The 21685-nt window shown below is 43.3% G+C and overlaps 2 protein-coding genes across 6 annotated transcripts; both read right to left on the bottom strand.

Annotated features, from left to right (window-relative positions):
* Positions 1–11073: 11073 nt before the first annotated feature.
* Positions 11074–14709, bottom strand: LOC100192997 (uncharacterized). The gene is made up of 7 exons (NM_001138168.2): positions 13790–14709; positions 13573–13713; positions 13111–13229; positions 12929–13025; positions 12646–12818; positions 12465–12531; positions 11074–11525 (listed from the first exon to the last, which is right to left on the bottom strand). Exons 1-7 carry the CDS (start codon positions 13802–13804, stop codon positions 11313–11315), a joined length of 825 nt encoding a protein of 274 aa, NP_001131640.2. The 5' UTR covers positions 13805–14709; the 3' UTR covers positions 11074–11312.
* Positions 14710–17661: 2952 nt separating this feature from the next.
* On the bottom strand, positions 17662–21296 carry LOC103628121 (protein ALP1-like). 5 transcript variants are annotated; one of them, XM_020538306.2, is made up of 4 exons: positions 21187–21296; positions 20950–20993; positions 18583–18966; positions 17662–18481 (listed from the first exon to the last, which is right to left on the bottom strand). In XM_020538306.2, the coding sequence occupies exons 1-4, from the start codon at positions 21245–21247 to the stop codon at positions 17936–17938; spliced, it is 1035 nt and encodes a 344-aa protein (XP_020393895.1). In that variant the 5' UTR covers positions 21248–21296; the 3' UTR covers positions 17662–17935. The 5 variants fall into 5 exon arrangements, with proteins under 5 accessions (XP_020393895.1, XP_020393897.1, XP_020393896.1 ...); XM_020538308.3 differs by having other exon boundaries at positions 21104–21273; XM_020538305.2 differs by adding an exon at positions 19908–20133 and having other exon boundaries at positions 18272–19831; positions 20213–20993; positions 21187–21238.
* Between the last annotated feature and the right edge of the window lie 389 nt (positions 21297–21685).

Here is a 21685-nt window from a genome sequence, read left to right as displayed (position 1 = left end):
ATAATGAGGGGCGGGGGCACGGTTAGGCTTAACCTAATCAGCCACCAGCAAACGAGTAGCCGCTCGCCCTCGCCAAGCCGTCATCGTGAACCTAGCAGTTCGGTACGTGGCGCTTCCTCCCTGTACGTGTGAATACCTCGGAGGTGCTGCATCTGGAGCACTAGGACGAACCGTGCGAGGACGTGAAGGACACCGACGACTACACGGCACTGCTCGACGTGTTTGTCTACATCGAGACGTCTTCCGCTGCTCTGCGCATCTAGTGGTAACTCCATGACCTATAACCGCAGTAGTTCTTGGTATTATGGGGTTGAAAATTTTGTTTTGCGCTAGCATAGCCTCCCCGTAATCCTACAAAATCATCAACTATAACAAGACCATACTTACTTCCTCCTATACTTAGATAGGCGACGGGTCCGAAGAGGTCCATATGAAGTAACTCCAGGGGTCTTGATGTTGTCATCACTTTTTTGGCATGATGAGAGCTTCCCACCTGTTTACCTGCTTGACAAGCTGCACAAGGTCTATCTTTTTCGAAAGTCACATTAGTTAGACCTATCACGTGTTCTCCCTTTAGAAGCTTGTGAAGGTTCTTCATCCCCACATGTGCTAAACGGCGATGCCACAGCCAGCCCATGCTAGTCTTAGCAATTAAGCATGCATCTAGACCGGCCTCCTCTTTTGCAAAATCAACTAAATAAAGTTTGTCGTCTAGTACACCCTTAAAAGCTAATGAACCAGCACTTCTTCTAAAGACATACACATCTACATTTGTGAATAAACAGTTATATCCCATATTACAAAGTTGACTCACAGACAACAAGTTATATCCAAGCGACTCAACTAAGAACACATTTGAAATAGAGTGCTCGGATGAAATAGCAATTTTTCCTAACCCTTTCACCTTGCCTTGGTTCCCATCACCAAATATGATTGAATCTTGGGGATCCTTGTTCTTGACGTAGGAAGAGAACATCATCTTTTCCCTCGTCATGTGGTTTGTGCATCCGCTGTCGATAATCCAGCTTGAGCCCCCGGATGCATAAACCTGCAAGGCAAATTTAGGCTTGGGTCTTAGGTACCCAACTCATGTTGGGTCCTACAAGGTTAGTTACAATAGTCTTAGGGACCCAAATGCAAGTCTTGTCTTCCTTACATTTGGCCCCTAATTTCCTAGCAATTACCTTCTTATCCTTTCTACAAATAGCAAAGGAAGCATTGCAAGCATAATAAATTGTAGAAGGTTCATTCATTACTTTCCTAGGAACATGAACAATATTTCTTCTAGGTATAGCATTTTTCCTAGCCAAATTTATGAGCTATTTCTAACTTAGCATTCAAATCATCATTTATGCTCTTCAAACTAGAAATAGAGTCATGGCATGTAGACAATTCACAAGAAAGCATTTCATTCCTTTTAATTTCTAAAGCAAGGGATTTTTGTGCCTCTACAAACTTATCATGTTCTTCATACAAAAGATCATCTTGCTTTTCTAATAGCCTATTTTTATCATTCAAGGCATCAATTAATTCATTAATTTTATCAACCTTAGTTCTATCTAGGCCCTTGAATAAACATGAATAGTCTATTTCATCATCACTAGATTCTTCATCACTTGAGGAAGCGTAAGTACTAGTATCACGAGTGCTTACCTTCTTTTCCCTTGCCATGAGGCAGGTGTGATGCTCGTTGGGAAAGAGGGTCGATTTGTTGAAGGCGGTGGCGGCGAGTCCTTCGTTGTCGGAGTCGGATGATGAACAATCCGAGTCCCACTCCTTTCCAAGGTGTGCCTCGCCCTTAGCCTTCTTGTACGCCTTTTTCTTTTCCCTCTTGTTCCCTTGTTCCTGGTCACTATCATTATCGGGACAGTTAGCGATAAAATGACCAATCTTACCACATTTGAAGCATGAGCGCTTCCCCTTCGTCTTGGTCTTGTTGGGATGCTCTTTGCGACCCCTTAGCGTCGTCTTGAAACGCTTGATGATGAGGGCCATTTCTTCATCATTAAGCCTGGCCGCCTCAATTTGTGCCACCTTGCTAGGTAGCGCCTCCTTGCTCCTTGTTGCTTTGAGAGCAATGGTTTGAGGCTCTTGGATTGGGCCATTCAACGCATCATCAACATATCTAACCTCCTTGATCATCATCCGCCCGCTTACGAACTTTCCAAGTATCTCCTCGGGCGTCATCTTGGTGTACCTAGGATTCTCACGAATATTGTTCATAAGATGTGGATCAAGGACAGTAAAAGACCTTAGCATTAGGCGGACGACGTCGTGGTCCGTCCATCGCGTGCTTCCATAGCTTCTTATTTTGTTGACGAGGGTCTTGAGCCGGTTGTATGTTTGAGTTGGCTCCTCGCCCCTGATCATTGCGAATCTCCCAAGTTCGCCCTCCACCAACTCCATCTTGGTGAGCATGGTGACGTCATTCCCCTCATGTGAGATCTTGAGGGTGTCCCAAATCTGCTTGGCGTTATCCAAGCCGCTCACCTTATGGTATTCATCCCTGCACAATGATGCTAGAAGAACAGTAGTAGCTTGTGCATTTTTGTGAATTTGCTCATTGATAAACATGGGACTATCACTACTATTAAATTGCATTCCACTCTCTACTATCTCCCATATGCTTGGATGGAGAGGGAACAAGTGACTACGCATTTTGTGACTCCAAAATCTGTAGTCCTCTCCATCAAAGTGAGGAGGTTTACCAAGTGGAATGGAGAGTAAATGAGCATTTGCATTTTGCGGAATACGAGAATAATCAAAATAAAAGTTTGAATTGACCGTTTTCTTTTTCTCGTAGTTGTCATCGTCCTTTTGGGAAGAAGAGGACTCGTCGCTGTCGTCGTAGTAGACGATCTCCTTGATACGCCTTGTTTTCTTCTTCTTCCCGTCTTTACTTTTGTGGCTTGAGCCCGAGTCAGTAGGCTTGTCATCTTTTGGATCATTGACGAAGGACTCCTTCTCCTTATCATTGACCACCATCCCCTTGCCCTTAGGATCCATCTCTTCGGGCGATTAGTCCCTTACGTGAAGAGAACGGCTCTGATACCAATTGAGAGCACCTAGAGGGGGGTGAATAGGTGATCCTGTAAAACTTAAAACTTAACACCACAAACTTGATTAAGAGTTAGAATAATGAAATCAAGTGAGTAGAGAGGAGAACTCTTGTGAAGCACAATAGACACAATAAGGACAAGCACAAGAGACACGAGGATTTTATCCCGTGGTTCGGCCAAGTACAAAAACTTGCCTACTCCACATTGTGGCGTCCCAACGGACGAGAGTTGCACTCAACTCCTCTCAAGTGATCCAATGATCAACTTGAATACCACGGTGTTCTTCTTTACTTTGCTCTTTTCCCGTTTGCGAGGAATCTCCACAACTTGGAGTCTCTCGCCCTTACAATAAGAATCAATATGAAGCACAAAGAGTAAGGGAGGGAAGCAACACACTCAAATCCACAGCAAATACGCACACACAAGATCAAGACTTGAGCTCAAGACAATACCTCGAGGTTCTCACTAGAACGGAGCTCAAATCACTAAGAATGTCGAACAAGTGCGCAAGAATGAAGTGTGAGTGATCAACAATGCTCAAAGGTTGCTTGGTTTACTTCTCATGCGCCTAGGGGTCCCTTTTATAGCCCCAAGGCAGATAGGAGCCGTTGAGAGCATTTCAAGAAGGCAATTCTTGCCTTCTGTCGCCTGGCGCACCGGACAGTCCGGTGCACCACCGGACACTGTCCGGTGCGGATCTCTTTCCTTATTTGGCGAAGCCGACCGTTGGCGCTTTGGAGCCGTTGGCGCATCGGACACTGTCTGGTGCCCCTTCTGACCGTTGGCTCTTGCCACGCGTCGCGCGCGGATTATGCGGCCGACCGTTGGCCCGGCCGACTGTTGGCTCACCGGACAGTCCGGTGCACCACCGGACAGTCCGGTGATTTATAGCCGTACGCCGTTAATTGCTTCCCGAGAGCAGCTGGTTGACAGTCGCCGGCCTGGCACACCGGACACTGTCCGGTGCACCACCGGACAATGTCCGGTGCACCACCGGACAGTCCGGTGCACCTAGACCGAGCTGTCTTTGGCTGAACAACGCCATCTCTTTTCCAACTTGATTTCTCCTGTTTTCAGCACTTAGACACAATGCATTAGTCTCCAAAACAGTGTACTAAGTCATAGAAACATACCTTTACTCTTGATTTGCACTTTGTCCATCACTTTGCATAAGTCCACTTGTGTTGGCACTTAATCACAAAAATACTTAGAAATGGTCCAAGGGCACATTTCCCTTTCACATTGTGTTATCCTCTCCACTGCAGCGTACCCTCCGGTTGCGAATGCCATGAGTATTGTATTATATGCGTATGCACAAGGCACAACTCTAGTTGTCTCTGTCTGGTCAAACAACTCCTCAGCATCATTTAGCTTCCCTGCCTTGCACAACACCCAAAACATGCTCGTGGTGAAAATGAGAGCCTGAGCATTGCTGATGCTAGCGATAATTGCTAGGATATGCTTGGTTGTTCTCTGGCTGTGAATTAGGGTACGGTTGGTTGCAATAACATGACGGGACGGGATAGGACGATCCCTCAAATAAGGTTGTTTGGTTCAGGGTCAAGGGTTGGGATAGAACTATCCCAGTGTTGTCTCCAGTTATCCCTCAAAATTGGAGGGATGAGAGAGGACACCAGGAGACGTCCCTGTCCTGGCTATCCCACAAACAAACGTGCCCTTAAAGGCTCAAGATCGATGAAGATGTGCCCCAACGTGATGAAGTGGTCCCAGCTGCCAGACCTCTGGAAGGACGTCTGGTTCTTGAGCCACCAGAGCAGCCTCAAGCCTGTCGTGTCGTGGTCAGCAGCAGTAGAGTTATTCCCCCATAGGTGACTGCCGACGTCGAGGCCGCGGATGAAGCAAATCATCGAACACATGTTGGGTAAGGTGTTGGGAACTGCCTCCTCCTCGTCGTGGCGCAGGCCGACGATGAGGTCACCGTTGGGGCGGCGCATGAAGACGATGGTGGCCCTCGTGTAGACAATTGAACCTTCCAGGAACATGTTAAGCCACATTCTGAGATCGGCGAGCTCGACGGCTGCCTGCCCGCCGCATGAAACCGCGGTGTCTGCCTCCGGAGCCACAGGGTCCACCGCCCATGAGCGCTTGAAGCCTAGGTCCCCGAGAGGCTGCTTCAGGTACCTCTCCTCCAACACTCTGAACGAATTGAACACGAACCTCCAGCTGACTGAGTTTATTACTATTATAACACTCGTTTCAGTAGCCTTCTCTGTTATAGTATTCTTAAATCCATCTTCTCTCTAATAGTATTTAAAAGTGTTTTCATCCTTTTATAGAGTATTCTGCTCGTTTTTTAATTAATTTACTTTTTCTTCCGTTGCTTTATCTCTTGACATGACAATATTGTCTGTGGCGTCTCCATCCGTTTGATCGCGAGAGGAATCTGATCGACTTCATTTCCCTACAACTCATGTCATCTTCAGACTTCACGTCGCCGCCGCCGTGGATCACCTCCCTCCTCGTCGCAGTAGGATCACCTCCATCCCCACCGCCACAACAGGTTCGAGTCATCCAACTGTTCCACCACAGTAAATTATTGTCTCCCTCCGCGATGAAGCCGATCAGACTCGTGGCGTTGGCATTTGTAGTACAGTACACTGAATACTGATTATGGAGGAAGTACTTTAGCATATTAATATTTTATTCATTGAATGCGAGACATGACTTTGACCTTCATGATTGAGCGGCATGCAGTCTACTGAACACTCGAGTAAACAATTAAGAAACGAGCAGGGCATGTTTGGAAGCCTTTTTCACCATGAAATGACTTCTGATTGTATTTCCATGTGCACAACAAACCTCTAGTGACTCTTTTCACTTAACTTTCTGGTTGGTTCATACGAATTATTTCGCTCAACCCTGAAAATAGAGATGTCAATGGGGACCCGATACCCGTCAACCCGTGGGGAATTTCCCTATTAGGGTACATGTATGATACGAAAATTGTCTCTATGGGTATGGATATGGGACAAAATCTCCACCCATTGGGTAAACGAGTATGGGTTTGGGAAGCAATAATCCGAACCCGATTACCCATGGGTATTTCATACGTGTACACCTGTCGTATTTGTATGAATGAGTTGAGCCGAGCCGGCCACCAAACCCAGCACGACAGCGCACCAGGCCCCAGGTCCTAGCCCAACATGGTAACTAGCAGACTAGTAAAAATCAAAACCCTAAAATAACCAGCTATATGCTACGCCCTGCCCAGACGACGGTGACGACCATGGATTCTCAGGCGCCAACGAACTCAGATGGTGACCAAGGAAGGTGAGAAAACTCCAATACTCCATTTCTCCAAGGGATGGGGACCCATTAGAGACCCGAAACCCGAATGTGGATGAGTATGAGATAAGTTTTGTACCCATGATGGGTATGGAGATGGGTATGGGAATGGATCAAATATGATGGAGATGGGTATAAGATGCTATAACCCGGTGAGAAATTCCCCATTGACATCTCTACCTGAAAACGCAGTAGCCAACTCTCTACATCGCGACGAGTGGTTGTCAAAATTCGAAACCCAAACGCGAGTAGAAAAAACCAGCTAGCATTGGTTCGCCTCTTGTTGTGCCCAATCCGACGTCTCGACGTCCTCGAGACATGTGACGAGGCCGTACACAGTGTTATTATTATTATTATTATTATTATTATTATTATTATTATTATTATTATTATTATTATTATTGTTGTTGTTGTTGTTGTTGTTGTTGTTGTTGTTGTTGCTGTTGTTGTTGTTGTTGTTGTTGTTGTTATTGTTATTGTTGTTATTATTATTATTATTATTATTATTATTATTATTATTATTATTATTATTATTATTATTATTATTATTATTATTATTATTATTATAGAACTTATACCGCAGGTCTTTTTCGTAATAATGCTTACAGTTCAAATTTCTCAAGTAATATTTATGAGTACATGTCTACTCTAAAATAATTATACAACCATAGGTTACCCATTTTAATTTTGTTTTAAAAAGATATCTTATTCTTTGCCTTCTCTCGTGATATAATAACGAAGGCAGTTTTGAAAGAACTCTCAACGCTGCCACATCTTCCTCACGCCGCCAGACGTCCTTCGGACATGCGCTATAAACATATTTCACTATTAAAATAGAGTTGTATGAAATATATGTTCTATATCTTAGTCTCCTTAAGCCATAGAGCATTTTTTTTAAATTTTATTGTTTATATTTTTTGAAACTACAATAAATGCTTCCGTATTTCAATTAGAACTTATAAAAAATGGCCACAGCAACTTCCAATGTCTTCTATAATTTAAAACGGAATGGGACAGATCGGATCTATATAAAAATAAGCATAAGGACTAGTATAAAACATAACTTTAAGTGGCAGAAAATAAAGAAAAAATAAATAAAATAAGATTTAGATCATATTTAGAAGCAACCCAGATTTTAAGAAACTAGTTTCTATCTCCAGTTTATGCCGTTTTCAGAAACTGGTTTGTAAAAAAACTAGTTGATAATGTTTGAAACTCGGTTTCTAAGAAACCACTTTCTAGTTTTTTTATACTCCGGACATCCCATAAAATAAGGCATATATTTTTTGACAAAGTTTTTAGAGTAAAACTTGGATCATTAATTTCTCTAAAAATAGGACATCAATAAATGTAAATTAAGCATCATATTAAAGTATTTTTAATACAAATTTAAGTATATAACATATACACTATATAAGTTTTTTTCTAATTGTTGGTCAAAATTTTAAAACGTTGACTTTTCTAAAAATGTGCATGCCTTATTTTATAGGATGGAGTATATAATGACTAGCCTTTACTTCCTCTATTTTAAAAATATGGTGGCAAAAGAAGTAAATTTCATGAATTCAACGAGGGTATGATGTAATAAAATGGACAAAACTGATTTTAACTAGGTAAGACCAACTACTTGGTTTTAAAAAAATTAAAAAACTGGAAATCAGTTTCTACAACCTAGGGTATAAAGTAGTATGTTTGGAACCAAATTAATATTATAAACCAATTTCTTAAAAATTGGGTGCTTCCAGATTCACACTTATAAGTACTATCTTAAACAAGTAACACTATATTAGTGTTATAATTGCAAAAATCTCGTTCCAACCAGACAGAATTTCTGTACTTTCGGTACATGTGACTATATATGTTCATTCTCCTGGTCATCTTGTCCTTCAAAACTGCAGGGATAAGACTATCTGCAACGTTTAACGCTACCGCGCCCTCTCCCCTGCATAGGGGCCTCTACGCGCGCAGCGGCTGACGCTAGAGAGCCTCCTACGCGCTGCAGCCGTAGGGGTGGGCGCGCGAGTCCCCTAGATCAAGGGGATCACTATTCATCCCCTACAGCACTGTGCTGTGGGGCCACGAGTAATTGTTAGTAGATAAAAAATTGGTAGTAGATATAGAAAATAATATTTTATAGTTGTAGTGGGGTATAAGGGGAGTATTTAGGGGGAACCGCTGCGGGAGATAAAAACATAGGGGATGAAATGCTGATGATGTGACCCAAAAAAGTGATATAGAAGAAAAATTTAGGGTTAACGCTTGCGGATAGCCTAAGAAACCCCCGCCCCCGACACCTTTGAGAAACAGCTTCTGTAGCCGCCACGTGTTCTCATTTTCTGCTATCAAAATGCAAAAGACCTCTAGCCAAACGTTGAACTACAAAGGTGATATGCGATGGTAGGCCATGCTTGCCAGTGAACTATGCTTCATGCCATAGAAGATGTATATGAGGGCCCCAGCCACCAGCCATATGGAAACACGAATCCACGTGTGACTCCTGCAACCATTTGAGTTGAAACTTAAGGTCAAGATGTTCTTCTGGATTCATAAAACTGTATATAATTAGCTTAAAAGAATATACGTGTGTTGCCTGATAAAAAAACAGTCTTATGAAATTCGCACACCCTGCAGACATAGCAGGTTGTGCAAAAGCAAAACGATTAAAAATGAATGTAAACTATATTTTGCATAAACCATAAACAAAAAAAGATGGTTCTAAGCTATATTTCTTACCCGACGTTCATAAGCAGGTATAAGTTGACCATGATGCAACAGACTGGAAGAAATGGGACCAACGGGCACATGAAACCTAGGAGAGACAGAGCTAACTTGAGATTGCAGAACCACATTTCTCACTCAGAATTCAACTTACAGGAATGCTAATAAATGGCCATGTTCCTTAGCTTGTACCTCCAGTTTGTCCCAAGAACTTCTTGTCTTGTCCAATGCACAAAAGCACAATAGAAGAACCCAACACTGCCAGCCCGCCTACAGTGCATGCGATCCTTTGCACATAACTATAGAAAGCAAAACAGGATCAGCTGATGTTGCCTTTTCCTGGCAAAAGAAAATAATAAAAATACTAATAATAGTATGCAATTTGGTCATTCTCTTCAATAACAGTGTTCCATTGCTTTGTTTGTGCACTGTAGATATTTCAAAGAGTGCCCACAGGGATACAGGAGGCGGAGACCTATCACTTACAATGGCAAAAAGGAGACAGAAACCGCAGAAATCAAGATGATGGCTCCAACGCATATCAACACTATGCTTCCAATGGCTTTCTGTCGCCTTACTTCTCTGGCTACCTCACTGACATCAAGCGCTTCTTGAACTAATTCCAGACAGAGAAAAAAAGAATCACAAAATGAATTAGAGCATCTCATTAATCATGAAGGTAAAGCTAGAAATCTTAATATGATTTCTGAAATCATGGGCTGCTGGTGCAGATACTTGCAAGCAATTCATATGCAAATTACAAATAATAGCAAAACAAATTTATCAAGGAAGCGCTGCTAATGTGTCAGCCAGCCGCATTATCAAAGAAAAAGAAGAATGCAAGTTACTCAACGCGTTTCTAACGTTGCTGCCTTGCTGGTGCAGATAACTTGCTAACATATAAAGTTCAGCCAGCATCTTATTACAGTGCAAATGCAAGTTACTTGATAAAAAAGACAAACATATATAATTCTGCTAAAACTTGAAATTAACAGTTCACACAAAATATTATCATTACCATTGCTAAAAGGATCTTCTGAATTTTGCTCATCATGCTCTAAGTGCCCAGAGAATGAAGCTACTGCAAGGGCCACTTCCATTGGCATCTCATACGGAGGAGCATATCTTACTACTAAAACAGAAATGGCAACCGCAGTAAATGCCAATAAGGTTCCCACGCTTACCTGAAAAAAAATCAAGAAACTGTTACCATCTGGTATCCAGCATCTTAAAATTTTATATGATAATTAGCATATTACCATCCCTGCCAATTGGGAGACATCCATGAAAAAGGCCAGGACAGAAGCACATGTGCCAATTAAGACTGTGCTCAAGATTGGCACTTGAGTTTTTCGATTAACATCTGAGAACAGTGGCGGGAGCAATCCATCTCTAGCCATGGCCATTATAATTCTTGGCTGATCAAAAGCAACATGTAAACAATTAAGAATCAGCATTTAAGGTTTAATTTAGGATAAACGGTCCTTCCTCAAATGGAATATACAATGACCACGTTACATTTATACTTCAAATAAATCTAATGATTACTTTGTGTCTTTGTTTCTGTTAGTTTGTTTGGGAAAACTGATGGGTAACCTTCTGTCCTTCTCTCACCATTCCACTATGTAGTTAACTGAATTTTTTTGATGCAAAGTAGTTAACTGAATTTGCCAGGAAGTACCTAATGTTTTTACATATTACAACAAAACACACCCTCAAGATAGGCAAATATACCAATCATGCATGCCTTGTTACATATTGATTCACCACCATTTTTCGGCAATTGTTACTAGACTATACCTTCTAGTCTTGATGCCACACTATTCACCTTACGGTGAACAGATCAATTTCAATGTGTTTGGTGAGATTATGTGACACAAGATTGCTTGTGATGGTGATTATCGATTTCTTTTGGGTTTTTTTACATTGGTGCCCTTAGTTGTGCCTTGTTACTCAACTCTACCCTTAGTTTTTCTTCTTGCTTAGTTTTGCCCACGGACCCGTTCCTTTGCTCAGAGAAACACTCGCACACCGTCTCCATCACAGTTAACGTGCCTGACAGCATGGGCCCACGTTTGTTGCTACAGGTGGAGCCCACAACGAACATCCCCATCTTCTATGTTCCTAGAAATCGATCCCCATCCCCATTTCATCGTCGTCGGCCGCCCCACTGCCAGGCTCCACCACTAGCTCCTCGCCGCCAGTCCACACCGCCGCTAGGCCGCTCCTTCACCAGCTCCTCGTCGCGATTCCACCCAGCCGCCAGCTCCTCGTCGCCCTGCCGCCAGCTCCCAGAGACCTCCACGGCTTCATGGCCACCGAGACGCCAACGCCTCGTCGAGGTCCTCTCCTCGCCCAGAGATCTCCCTGCGGCGCGCCCCGTCGAGCTCCTCTCCGCTTGTGGTTGCGGCCACCGCCTCTCACGTCATCTTGCTTGGATCGCTGCAGCACATTCCCGGTCATCGCGTGTTATATGGAGACCGTGTTGGCCGAGAAGCTTGGGCCAGAGCATAGCGATATTAGTGACCCTAATTAGGGTTTGCCATGTGTCGTCATTTATATGCTTAACAGATGTGATGGAGTGGTACCATACTAAATTGTTTTTAGTTATTTGCCGAGTATTGATAAGATCATTTCTCTGTGTAGGATGGATGCATATATCCTCCATAGCCACTACAGGAAAATAGGCGATTTCGGTTGCTAGAGGCAGCTAAAAATAAATCGTTTCTACCGAAAATAGCTTATTTTCAGCGATATTAGGGTTATTTTCGGCGGCAGTAACTCGTCGAAAGTTTCTAGTCGAAAATAAAGATTATTTTCGATGGCTATAAAGTGGCCGCCAAAAGTAATCTTGCAAATGGTTATTTCGGCGGCGGCTCGTTGCCTAAAAAATAATTAAGTTATTTTCGACGGCTCGACCTGACCACCGAAAATAAAGGCTGATTATTTTCGGCAACTAGAGGGCCAGGTGTTAGCCGTCGAAAATTCACTTATTTTCGGCGGTCATTGGATAAGCCGCCTACAATAATTGCGGCCCCCGAAAATGTACGGTTTTCCTGTAGCGAGCCACAACCATCAGAACCTCCACGAGCTCCACTCCAGTCACCACAATTCTATGTGAAGGACAGCTGTAGCTCAAGTGTCATGCCCACAATTGTAGCATTTCCTGCCATCAACTATGCTCTGTGTCAGCTCTGGCCTTTGAGTCGCTCCTCTATTGTTTATTTTTCTAGAAGATTATTGGCGACTCACATATTTTATGTAGCTCCAGCATATTTCAAAACAGTAGTTTTTGCATTAATTTTACTCAGTCCTAATAGAAGCAGGAAAGCAACTGAAATGAAACAGGAGACTCGACAATACTTTGGTTCATACATATACCTGGGGAAGAATACCACCTATCAAGGATGCCACAAGAGCAAGAACAGCTCCACTGGAAACAACATACCTACAATTCAGTGGGGTAAAAATGTTCAATAACATACAATACACAAGATGTTCAAATGACCTCAATCACAGCTGGATCATTCAGCATTCCAGCTGGAAGGAACCTAGAACTTACTCGGCCCACTGCATCCCATATCGCGCAAACACAGAAGAAATAGGGGTGTCCGGATCCATCGCGTGGTACGGCACCAAACCGACCACAACAGCAGAAACCATCATATATAGGAAGCAACACAGGGATAAGGTCAGGCCCATACCCAATGGAAGATCGCGTCGAGGATTCTTCACCTGAAAATCACTTTGACAGGCCTAATTAATGGTGATCATGTAACTGCACACAAGCTGGAGCAGAATTTACAGGAACACAAATGGCATTTTGTACATGAATGTAGGCTGACCTCCTCGGCCGTACTAGCAACTGTGTCGAAGCCAATGAATGCGAAGAAGAGGGTTGCTGATCCAGAGAGAACTCCGCTGATACCATTAGGGAAATAACTGCGTACCAGCCAGACAAGTGTCAAAGTCCAATTGGGGGTCAATTTATTGATTTGGTTATATGAATCAAGAAATTTTACTATACCCTTCTGGCACTTTATAACCAACCCAGCCATTCCTGAATCCTAGCCATCCACCAGCGCAGATGACAAAGAGCATCACTATGATATTTGCAGTGGTGATGATGCCTTCCACAGATGAGCTCTGATGAGGACATAACTCATACTTGAGTGTATAATTTTAAGTTGAAAGTAGCCAACTGTTGAACTCCAGAACAAATGGAGTCATAATTTCATAGAAGAAGAAACATTTTAATATATACCGGAGCACAAATGACGACACAAAAGAGTGTGGCATCAACACGTTTCCATATTTTACTATCTGTATTTATCTCATGGATAAATGTGCTTGTGTCTAGAAAGGGAACTAACACACAAAATAAAAACCTAGATTGTAGAATCCACACCACAAATGTTGATATAACTGCATAACTGAAAAGATGGAGAACAAAATTTCCAAGACAAGTTTGTAGGCTCAGTGCTGCTACCTCTTTAATTCCCAGACAGAGTAATGCAGTAACTATCAGGACAAGAATAGCAGCACATGGATCAACTGGGGTGTCGAGGCCTTTGACATGCACCTGTGCTAGAAAGAATGGCAACTTATCTTGGCCACCGAAAAATAGAGCCTGAAAAAAAGGATACTGATGACCTTGTTCTGAAGAGATCACTTCTCCGAAGAGATAACTTAATGGATAGCATTACCAAGTTTGGTGACATGCCACGTGCCACTGATGACCCCCCAATGGTGTACTCAAGGATCAAGGCCCACCCAATCAGCCAAGCAACACTGGGCACAGTTTTCCGGAGTTTGTCATGAAGATCAAAAGGCTAAGGTGAGCAAGGAACCCACGGTTCCTCCTTAATTATGATGTGCACTGAGTATAATACAGATGGGAAAATAACAAGAAACCGTTGCCAGTGTGCATTTGCACATGTACCTCTCCCCAATGCAGATGTAGGAGTAGTGATAGGCACTCCCTGCCGAAGGGAAACGGCAGGAGAGCTCGGCATAGCACAATGCTGAAAGAGCCGCGGCGACGCCGGCTATCAGAAAGGAGAGCGTCAGTCCCGGCCCGGTGTGCTCACGAGCCACGGTTCCAACCAGGACATAGATGCCGGCGCCAATCGTCGAGCCGACACCTGAGGATCATGCATGTTCAAGTGAGGCACGTATTGCATTGTCTAAATCTGACAGAGCAGTAGTAGATGTAGATTCAGTGAAAGCACAAAACCCCTCTCCAGCTCCAGAGACTGCATGCCACAAAAAAAAAGGTACCGATGGCGACGAGGTGGGGAATAGATAGCGTCTTGGCGAGGCGCTGGACACCTCCCCTGTCAGCGTCTTCGGCCCAGCCAGCGGTCGCCGGCTTCCGCCGCACCAGGCACTGCAAATTGGGCCAGGAGGGGCCTCCCACGGCCATGCCTGGTCATCCAAGGGCTGAATGGATGCCGTTGGGAGAGAGGAGGTGAAGAACTCGAGAGATTGTCAGGTTGATGCAATCCTCCACAGATCGAGATCGCTGCTGCAAAGCGTCAAGCGTAATAAGGTGTTTGACCTGCTCCATGTGAAAGCTGGACTGCTAGAACGGCATTGACTTCTCCTTGGCTACTCCGCCTCAGCTCGAGTAGTTTTCTTTCGGAGAAGGGCAACAGCCAACAGCAGCTAGCTGCCGCTACTTGTGAACTGGACTACTACAGACTCCCTCCTGTTTCGATTTAGCATACCAGGTATGATTATTTTGAATCTATCTATTCTTCTATGTTTGCCCTTCAAGGCTTCAATGTTTTCTATTCCCGGGTTCAGCGTTTTTTCAAGCTTTTTTTCCATTGCGCGCGTTCTAGCGATTGTGGATGGGCGCTGGCCATTTGTGCGGCGCTTTTTTTTATTTTAGGACTAGTTTAGAAACTTTATTTTTTTCAAATGATTTCTCTTTTTTAAGTAAAATTAAATTATTTTTTCTTAAAAATAGAAATCCTTTGGAAAATGAGGCGTTTAAAGTAGCCTTTAATTTTTTTCATTCGTGCCTATGTTGCTCTTTTTTCGGTTCCCGTCGTGTCTGTCTTCGTCTTAGCCTATTTTTTAAACACAGGTTGTTTTTATCTTAGCCTATTTAAACGCACGGCAAGCCGGCATCAAGGTCTCGAGCGTGAGCTTTTTCTAGCCTTCCAGCAGGGCTTCTTTCTTCAGTTCCTGTGCATGCAGTTATCTGTTTAGTATGTCATCGGTTCTTAGCTTTTTTTTAATAAGATTTGATTTAAACATGGAGGCACAAAATGATGGTTTCATCGATTTGAACTTACCACACTAGATGAATATGATACCATTGATTTTAAGGCACCCCAATATGGTCAATTTGTTATTTGTAACTTTTTTACTATCATTTTATTATGATTTTGAAACACTCAAACATGATATCATAACATGTCAACGAGTTTCATGATTTTTTGTTTTCGTTTGTGTTTTATACAATTTTAAATAACTAGATCGCAAGTTCACGTTAATGTTTCGTGAGCATGGTGCTCGAAAAATCCAATTTACTCCTAAAATAGGTCATAACATGTGCTAAATAACATGAATATTATTTTTTTTTCAATGGATTCATAATTTTCAAATAAAAAATAAAATAATTTCTCTTGGAAAAATAAAAATCTCTTAAAAATATGGTTTCTAAACTAACCCTTAGATTGATTAGAATTCTCCCATGGATCCTTGACCGAGCCATGCCTCCTCACCTCATAAAGAACCGCCTTGTAGCTCTGTCATTGCTAGGCCGATGGAGAAAGAACGTAGGCAGTTGATTTTTTAAACCACCAGTAGACATCAATTGCAAGCATGTTCTCCTCGAGCTATAATCCAATGGCTCCAACCAACTGGAACCTAGACAAATACTATACAAGGATTCAAGCCTACATGTAGAGTTATATTTGAATAATCCTGATATATGAGACCAATGTGACATAGAGGCGAAGGATAGTACGCACAAATTTGTCGTGTGGAAGTTGATGGGGTTGACATAAATTTGGATTTGTATAAGGGATGATTTTGGGCGAGCTTAAAAATAAGTTGTTTGTTTTGAACTCTGTTGGAGAGATTTTGGGCCGTCTATGTTCCAAGAGTTGCTCAAAATTGCGATGTTATCTAAATCTAAGCTTTGTAGCGTAGAATGTGTGATAATGTTATGAGAAATAAGAGTAACTCCAAGAGTTTACCAAAAAAATTACTATCAAAAACTATGTATTGGGGGTTTCACTAAAAAAATATTTTCCTTAAAATTTAATCTTCCCACAACAGATTCTTAATAATTAACCCCAATAGTTAAAAACATAATTTTAAAGGTGAAAGGACTTGCTCCCCAACCCCAACGATGTGCTCCAACTGCTCGGCATCAAAGTGACGGCGTAATGAACTCGGAGGCAGTGTGTTTGGGTTCATCGCGGTCACTGCGAAGGGCGCCACCGTGGGACCAAAGTCATCTGGCATACTACTTCTCTGTCATGCCACCGTAGCTGGCTAGCTGTTGCATTGCGTCGCCTCCTCACTGCGTATCTGCTGCCTCCCTCGGTGTCGTCGTTCTTCATCGGCAAAATGGTGCGGGAAAGGAAACGATGAAGCACGGACAGGTTGGATTGGGGAAGACTCGTGGTCACGGATATATGCGGGACAGTGACGCTCAGATTCAGGACGACAGAAAATTGGGAGAGAAAAGGGGAACTGTTGGTTGAAGGATTTTCTATTTTCAATCCTAAAAAGGTTTTCCGTGATTGTTTTAGCGTTCTTTTGGACACACTCTAAGAGAGATAGACAACGAAGAGGTTAGGAATAATAGTAGTGACGGAGTCTGTTGGTCTCCGCTGAACGGGCGCGTGAAACGGGGTAGTGGAAAGAAGGCAGCAATAGACCGTAGCTAGTCCTAGTCGCCTGCACTGCTGCTAAACTGCTGGCGGCGGTGCCGGACGTGGAATCAAGCTTGGGCGTCTCCTTGGACATATACAATCCTCTTCAGGGTCATGGCCTCCGTCGTCGAGCACGTGTCCCATCACCAGCTCAAAGGCACAACAACGAAATATGGTGTCCAGGCTTCCACTACGGCCTAGCTTCGCCACTAGATAATGGACAACACATGAAACAAAGGTCTCTTTAGTCGTGTCCAGCAGTTCACTCATACCGTATTCGTAGATTGAAGTTTGAATATTGACATAGGGATATGTAAGCTGCTAGAGATAGTTTTATGCTACCCACAACATGTTATATGCATTAGTTATGTATGACATGCGAAATGAAAAACGAAATAAACCGAACCTTATTCACATTTCAAACAAATACCCTCCAACAAAAATCTTGGAGTGTTTGCTGATGCTCTATGGGCGCGTTTGGATCGTTTCCCAGGCCTGCCTGGCTCGCACCATACCAGCCAGGTTACAGCTGGCCTGGTTGAGTTCCTCCAACAGCCCAGTGTTTGGTTACTCGGTCAAGTCGATCCTGGCTGCACAGAGTCTATGTTTGGTTGCTTGTATGAGATGCGGATTCAAATTGCAGATGCAAGCACATGGACGTTTGGTTGGCTGCATGCATGTTGTTAAAGTCACCTCTTGCATACATTGGTAAGGTTACCACCACAGACCAAGAGGGGATAAAACAGCTAATGTAACCATTATTACATCAATTTGGAAACTAAAATTGTAATGATTAAAGCTTGAACTAATATTACAACACCTCCTGCAAATATTATTACATCTTTAATTAGTGACCTTACAGACAAGCAAGTTGTCTCACAGCAAAAGCAAAACCTCTCATGGTATATGTTTGGCTACCCAAAAGAATGATCAGTCAGTTAGCATAATATGCATCTACAGGAAGTAGTTCTTGGCTAGCCATGTCCTTAGCCACAGGACACGATGGGAGTCAGTCATGTGGACAAAAGCATCCCCCTGCGCCTTGTTGTCCACCAGATGAGAGAAAGCACAAATTAAAGCTTCCTCACTAAATCCAGGCATATACATCACTGCAACATATAGGTCAGGATTAATCACCTCCACTTTGGTCTCACGAATAGCAGCTGCCACATCCTTGACAGCATCTGTCATTTTAGACAACATCAGAGTGTCCTCATCAGTGAGCACACCCCTCTTCCTCTTATTGCCTACACCACTACTACCTTCTTTCATATCCTTTGTTGCCTCACCAAGGGAATCAGTCTTAACTGACTTACCACTCTTGTCTTCATCAAGGGAATCAGTCTTAACAGAGCTAGTAGCAACCTCGCATGGAGATCCTAAAGCTTCATTTGAACCCATAGCATACTTCCCAGTTGCTAATCCTGTCCCAAATATAGTCATCATCTCCTTATAGTTTTCTATAGGCTTGTTTAAGAACTCAGCATCCTTAGGGTGGGCCTAAGTATAACATTCAGGACAAGTTAGGCATACAATACAAGTGGAAAAAGGAATGCCACCACTGTAGTAATGTTCAGGACAAGTTAGGAATAAACACAGACCTTAATGTGGCCATTGTAGTGCTCATCCTCCAGACTTATCATGCATAAGTCTTCATCCCAATTGGCACCACTCAACTCTCTTAATTTTGCCACCCTCATCCACCTCTGTCTCCATTTACGTAAGTGGTTGTACACCTGAGTACCGGTCACCTCACTGCCAATAAACTCTTGTAGAGCCTTGGCAACCTGGTTCAGGTGGACCTCCTTAAACCCTTTGTCTGTTCTAACACCACTTGAGATCAGCTGGCACATACGGCGGAGCACAAAGGCAGACATAACACTAGTCCACCTCATTGCACCCCTGCCACGCTGATCAGTACCAGCATGCACTTCCACCACTTCCTGCACCTCCCCAATTACTTGAACACTGTCCTCGGCCATCCCCTAATTAGGTTATTCAATCATTGCCTCAGTTAGGAACACAATCATAGATAGGAAAAATCCATTGCCTCATATTAGAAGCAGATCAGCGCAGATAGGAAAACTCCATTGCCTCAGATGTAAAAAATGCAAGGAGATCATCACAGATAGTGTAAGTCCATTGCCTCAGATGTAAAAAATGCAAGGAGATCATCATAGATAGTGTAAGTCCATTGCCTCAGATGTAAAAAATGCAAGGAGATCATCACAGATTGGAAAACTCCATTGCTTCAGATTTAAAATACAATCATCATTGCACATGTCTTTAGTCTCAGTATATTCAACACATAATTCATCATTGCACATGTCTTTAGTCTTAGGTTATTAAACACATGTCTTTAAGGTTACAAAACAATACAAAGTTACAAGGTTGACATCAACTAAACATGGGAGTTGCCCCTATTGGTCCACATCAGGTTGGCCATTTCATCCCTCTTATTACCCCAAGCTACATTGTCTACCACATCAGTACCATCAAGATGTGAACTGGTATTACAATTGGGTTCCCATGTAGATTCGTCAGGAAACACCTCATCTTGTCCATGATCAAGAATCCAATTATGAAGAATACAACATGCAAGCACTAATTGCACCTGGGTCTTGTAAGGATGGAATGGTTTGTTATCTAGAATACGGAATCGATTCTTTAACGCGCCAAAAGCCCTCTCAACAGTCACTCTCAGGCTAGAATGCCTCAAGTTGAACAACTCTCTAGCATTGGTAGGATAATTCCTTCCACCATATTCTTTCAAGTGGTATCTAGTGGCTCTGTAAGGGGGGAGAAATCCTGGTCGGCAAGCATAACCGGCGTCCACTAGGTAAAATTTCCCTAAAAAAGTTGTATTATACATCAATTATACATCAATGGGAAACTAAGTATGTGGACCATCATGTTGTATAAGTACCTGGAGGAACCCTTAACCCATCATCCCTTTCTAAAGCATCAGCCAGAATGAGGGCATCATGTGCAGAGCCCTCCCAGCCAGCAAGAACATATGTGAACTTCAGATCAAAGTCTACTGCAGCAAGTACATTTTGGGTAGGATAATGCTTCCTACCCCTAAATGCTGCAGAAATCTTTGTTGGAACCCTAGCATGAACATGGGTTCCATCTATTGCACCAATGCAGTCCTACATCATACCAACAACTGTCATCACCATTTGTATATTCCAAAATGTCACTTTAGTTGATTAGTTGTTATGTTTTTACCTTAAAATATGGGTACCACCTTGGGCTGGTCCTGATTTTACTAGCTGTTTCAAGTGATGGTGGTCTTATCATCTCCTGCCTTAGTTCACCAGTTGCATACAAAACCTCCCTAAAGTACCTACAAATTGTCTCCATGGACCTCCTAAATGTTTGGTGAATGACCCTAAATCTTTGGTTGTGGCCTACTACATGAAGAAACATTGCCACTTGCTCTTCTATAGAACTGTGTATGGTGTCCCTTAGCAAGTTTCTATCCCTAAACAGGTTACACAAGTTGAAGAATGGAGCTCTACGCATGCGCAGCATGCTAATACATTCTACATCATTGCAATTGTAAATTTTGTTCAGGTTTGCTTGCCTTTCCTCATCCATAGCACTTAATGGGCCGTATGTGATTTGAGGACGCGTAGCTTGTGCCACCCTAAGCCTACTCATGAAGTATGCATAAATAACAGCAACAAAAGCAGCCGCTTGATTGACAAGCAGTGTTCTCTGATCCATAGGTTCCATCTAATACATAGCAAGAATGGAAAATGCATGGCTCAGAACATGTTCTCACATAACAAAATGAAACATCAATGACTAAGATATGTGCTCAGATAACATAATGAAACATCAATGACTAAGACATGTGCTCAGATAATAAAATGAAACTTCAGTAAGGGACATGAATCATATGCAAAGTTTCAACACTAATCCACAGGGAATCACAAGATCTAGGGCGGATTTGAGGTTACCTGCGCTTTTTGGTCAAGAACCCTAACCGAGATAACCACGAACCCTAACCAGATTCCAACAGATCGAAGGAAAGGGGAAACACAAAAAATGTTAGGAGCGACCACAGATCTTGCACATCCCGAAAATGAAGAAGGAAATAGCACAAAACATCACCTGCTCTCACCGACAGAAAGAAATGAAGAGAGAAAGATGAAGGGACGAAAGAGGGCTGCGACGCCACAGAGGGGTACATATACCAGAGATTGGCGCGAAAGGAGGCGGTAACCCTAGGAGCTTCCCGCGCGAACGCGGCTGCATGGCGGGAGCCGCCTTTCGGAGCGCGCGCTCGCCCGCTCGCGTGCGCAGCCAGCCAGGCCGAGGAGAAACGAGAACTCCAGGCGTTCCGCCGGAGCCAGGCTGGGGAGGGGGTATTGCACGAGCGCATGCAGCATCTGGATGCAGTGCAGGCAACCAAACACCCTAACATAGGATTCCATGGGCCAGGCTGGGCCAAAACCAGGCAACCAAACGCGCCCTATATGGATTTTTTTGCCTGGTCAGGATTCAAAAGGAGAATGCGCGAGAAAGGGCGGAAAAGGATGGCCTCCCCTCGTGGCCACACGTTCTCCACGGCCTCCCCTCGTGGCCAGCAAAGTCGCACAACCTGCACAGCGGAACGGAAGGGGGGAAAGACTCCAGAAAAGGCCAACAAAAAAAAAAAACGCAACAGAAGCTAGCAACGGCACGAGTTGGCTC

The sequence above is a fragment of the Zea mays genome, chromosome 5 (genome assembly GCF_902167145.1).
Source record: "Zea mays cultivar B73 chromosome 5, Zm-B73-REFERENCE-NAM-5.0, whole genome shotgun sequence".
NCBI lineage: Eukaryota > Viridiplantae > Streptophyta > Magnoliopsida > Poales > Poaceae > Zea > Zea mays.
This window is presented reverse-complemented; position numbering and strand designations above follow the sequence as displayed.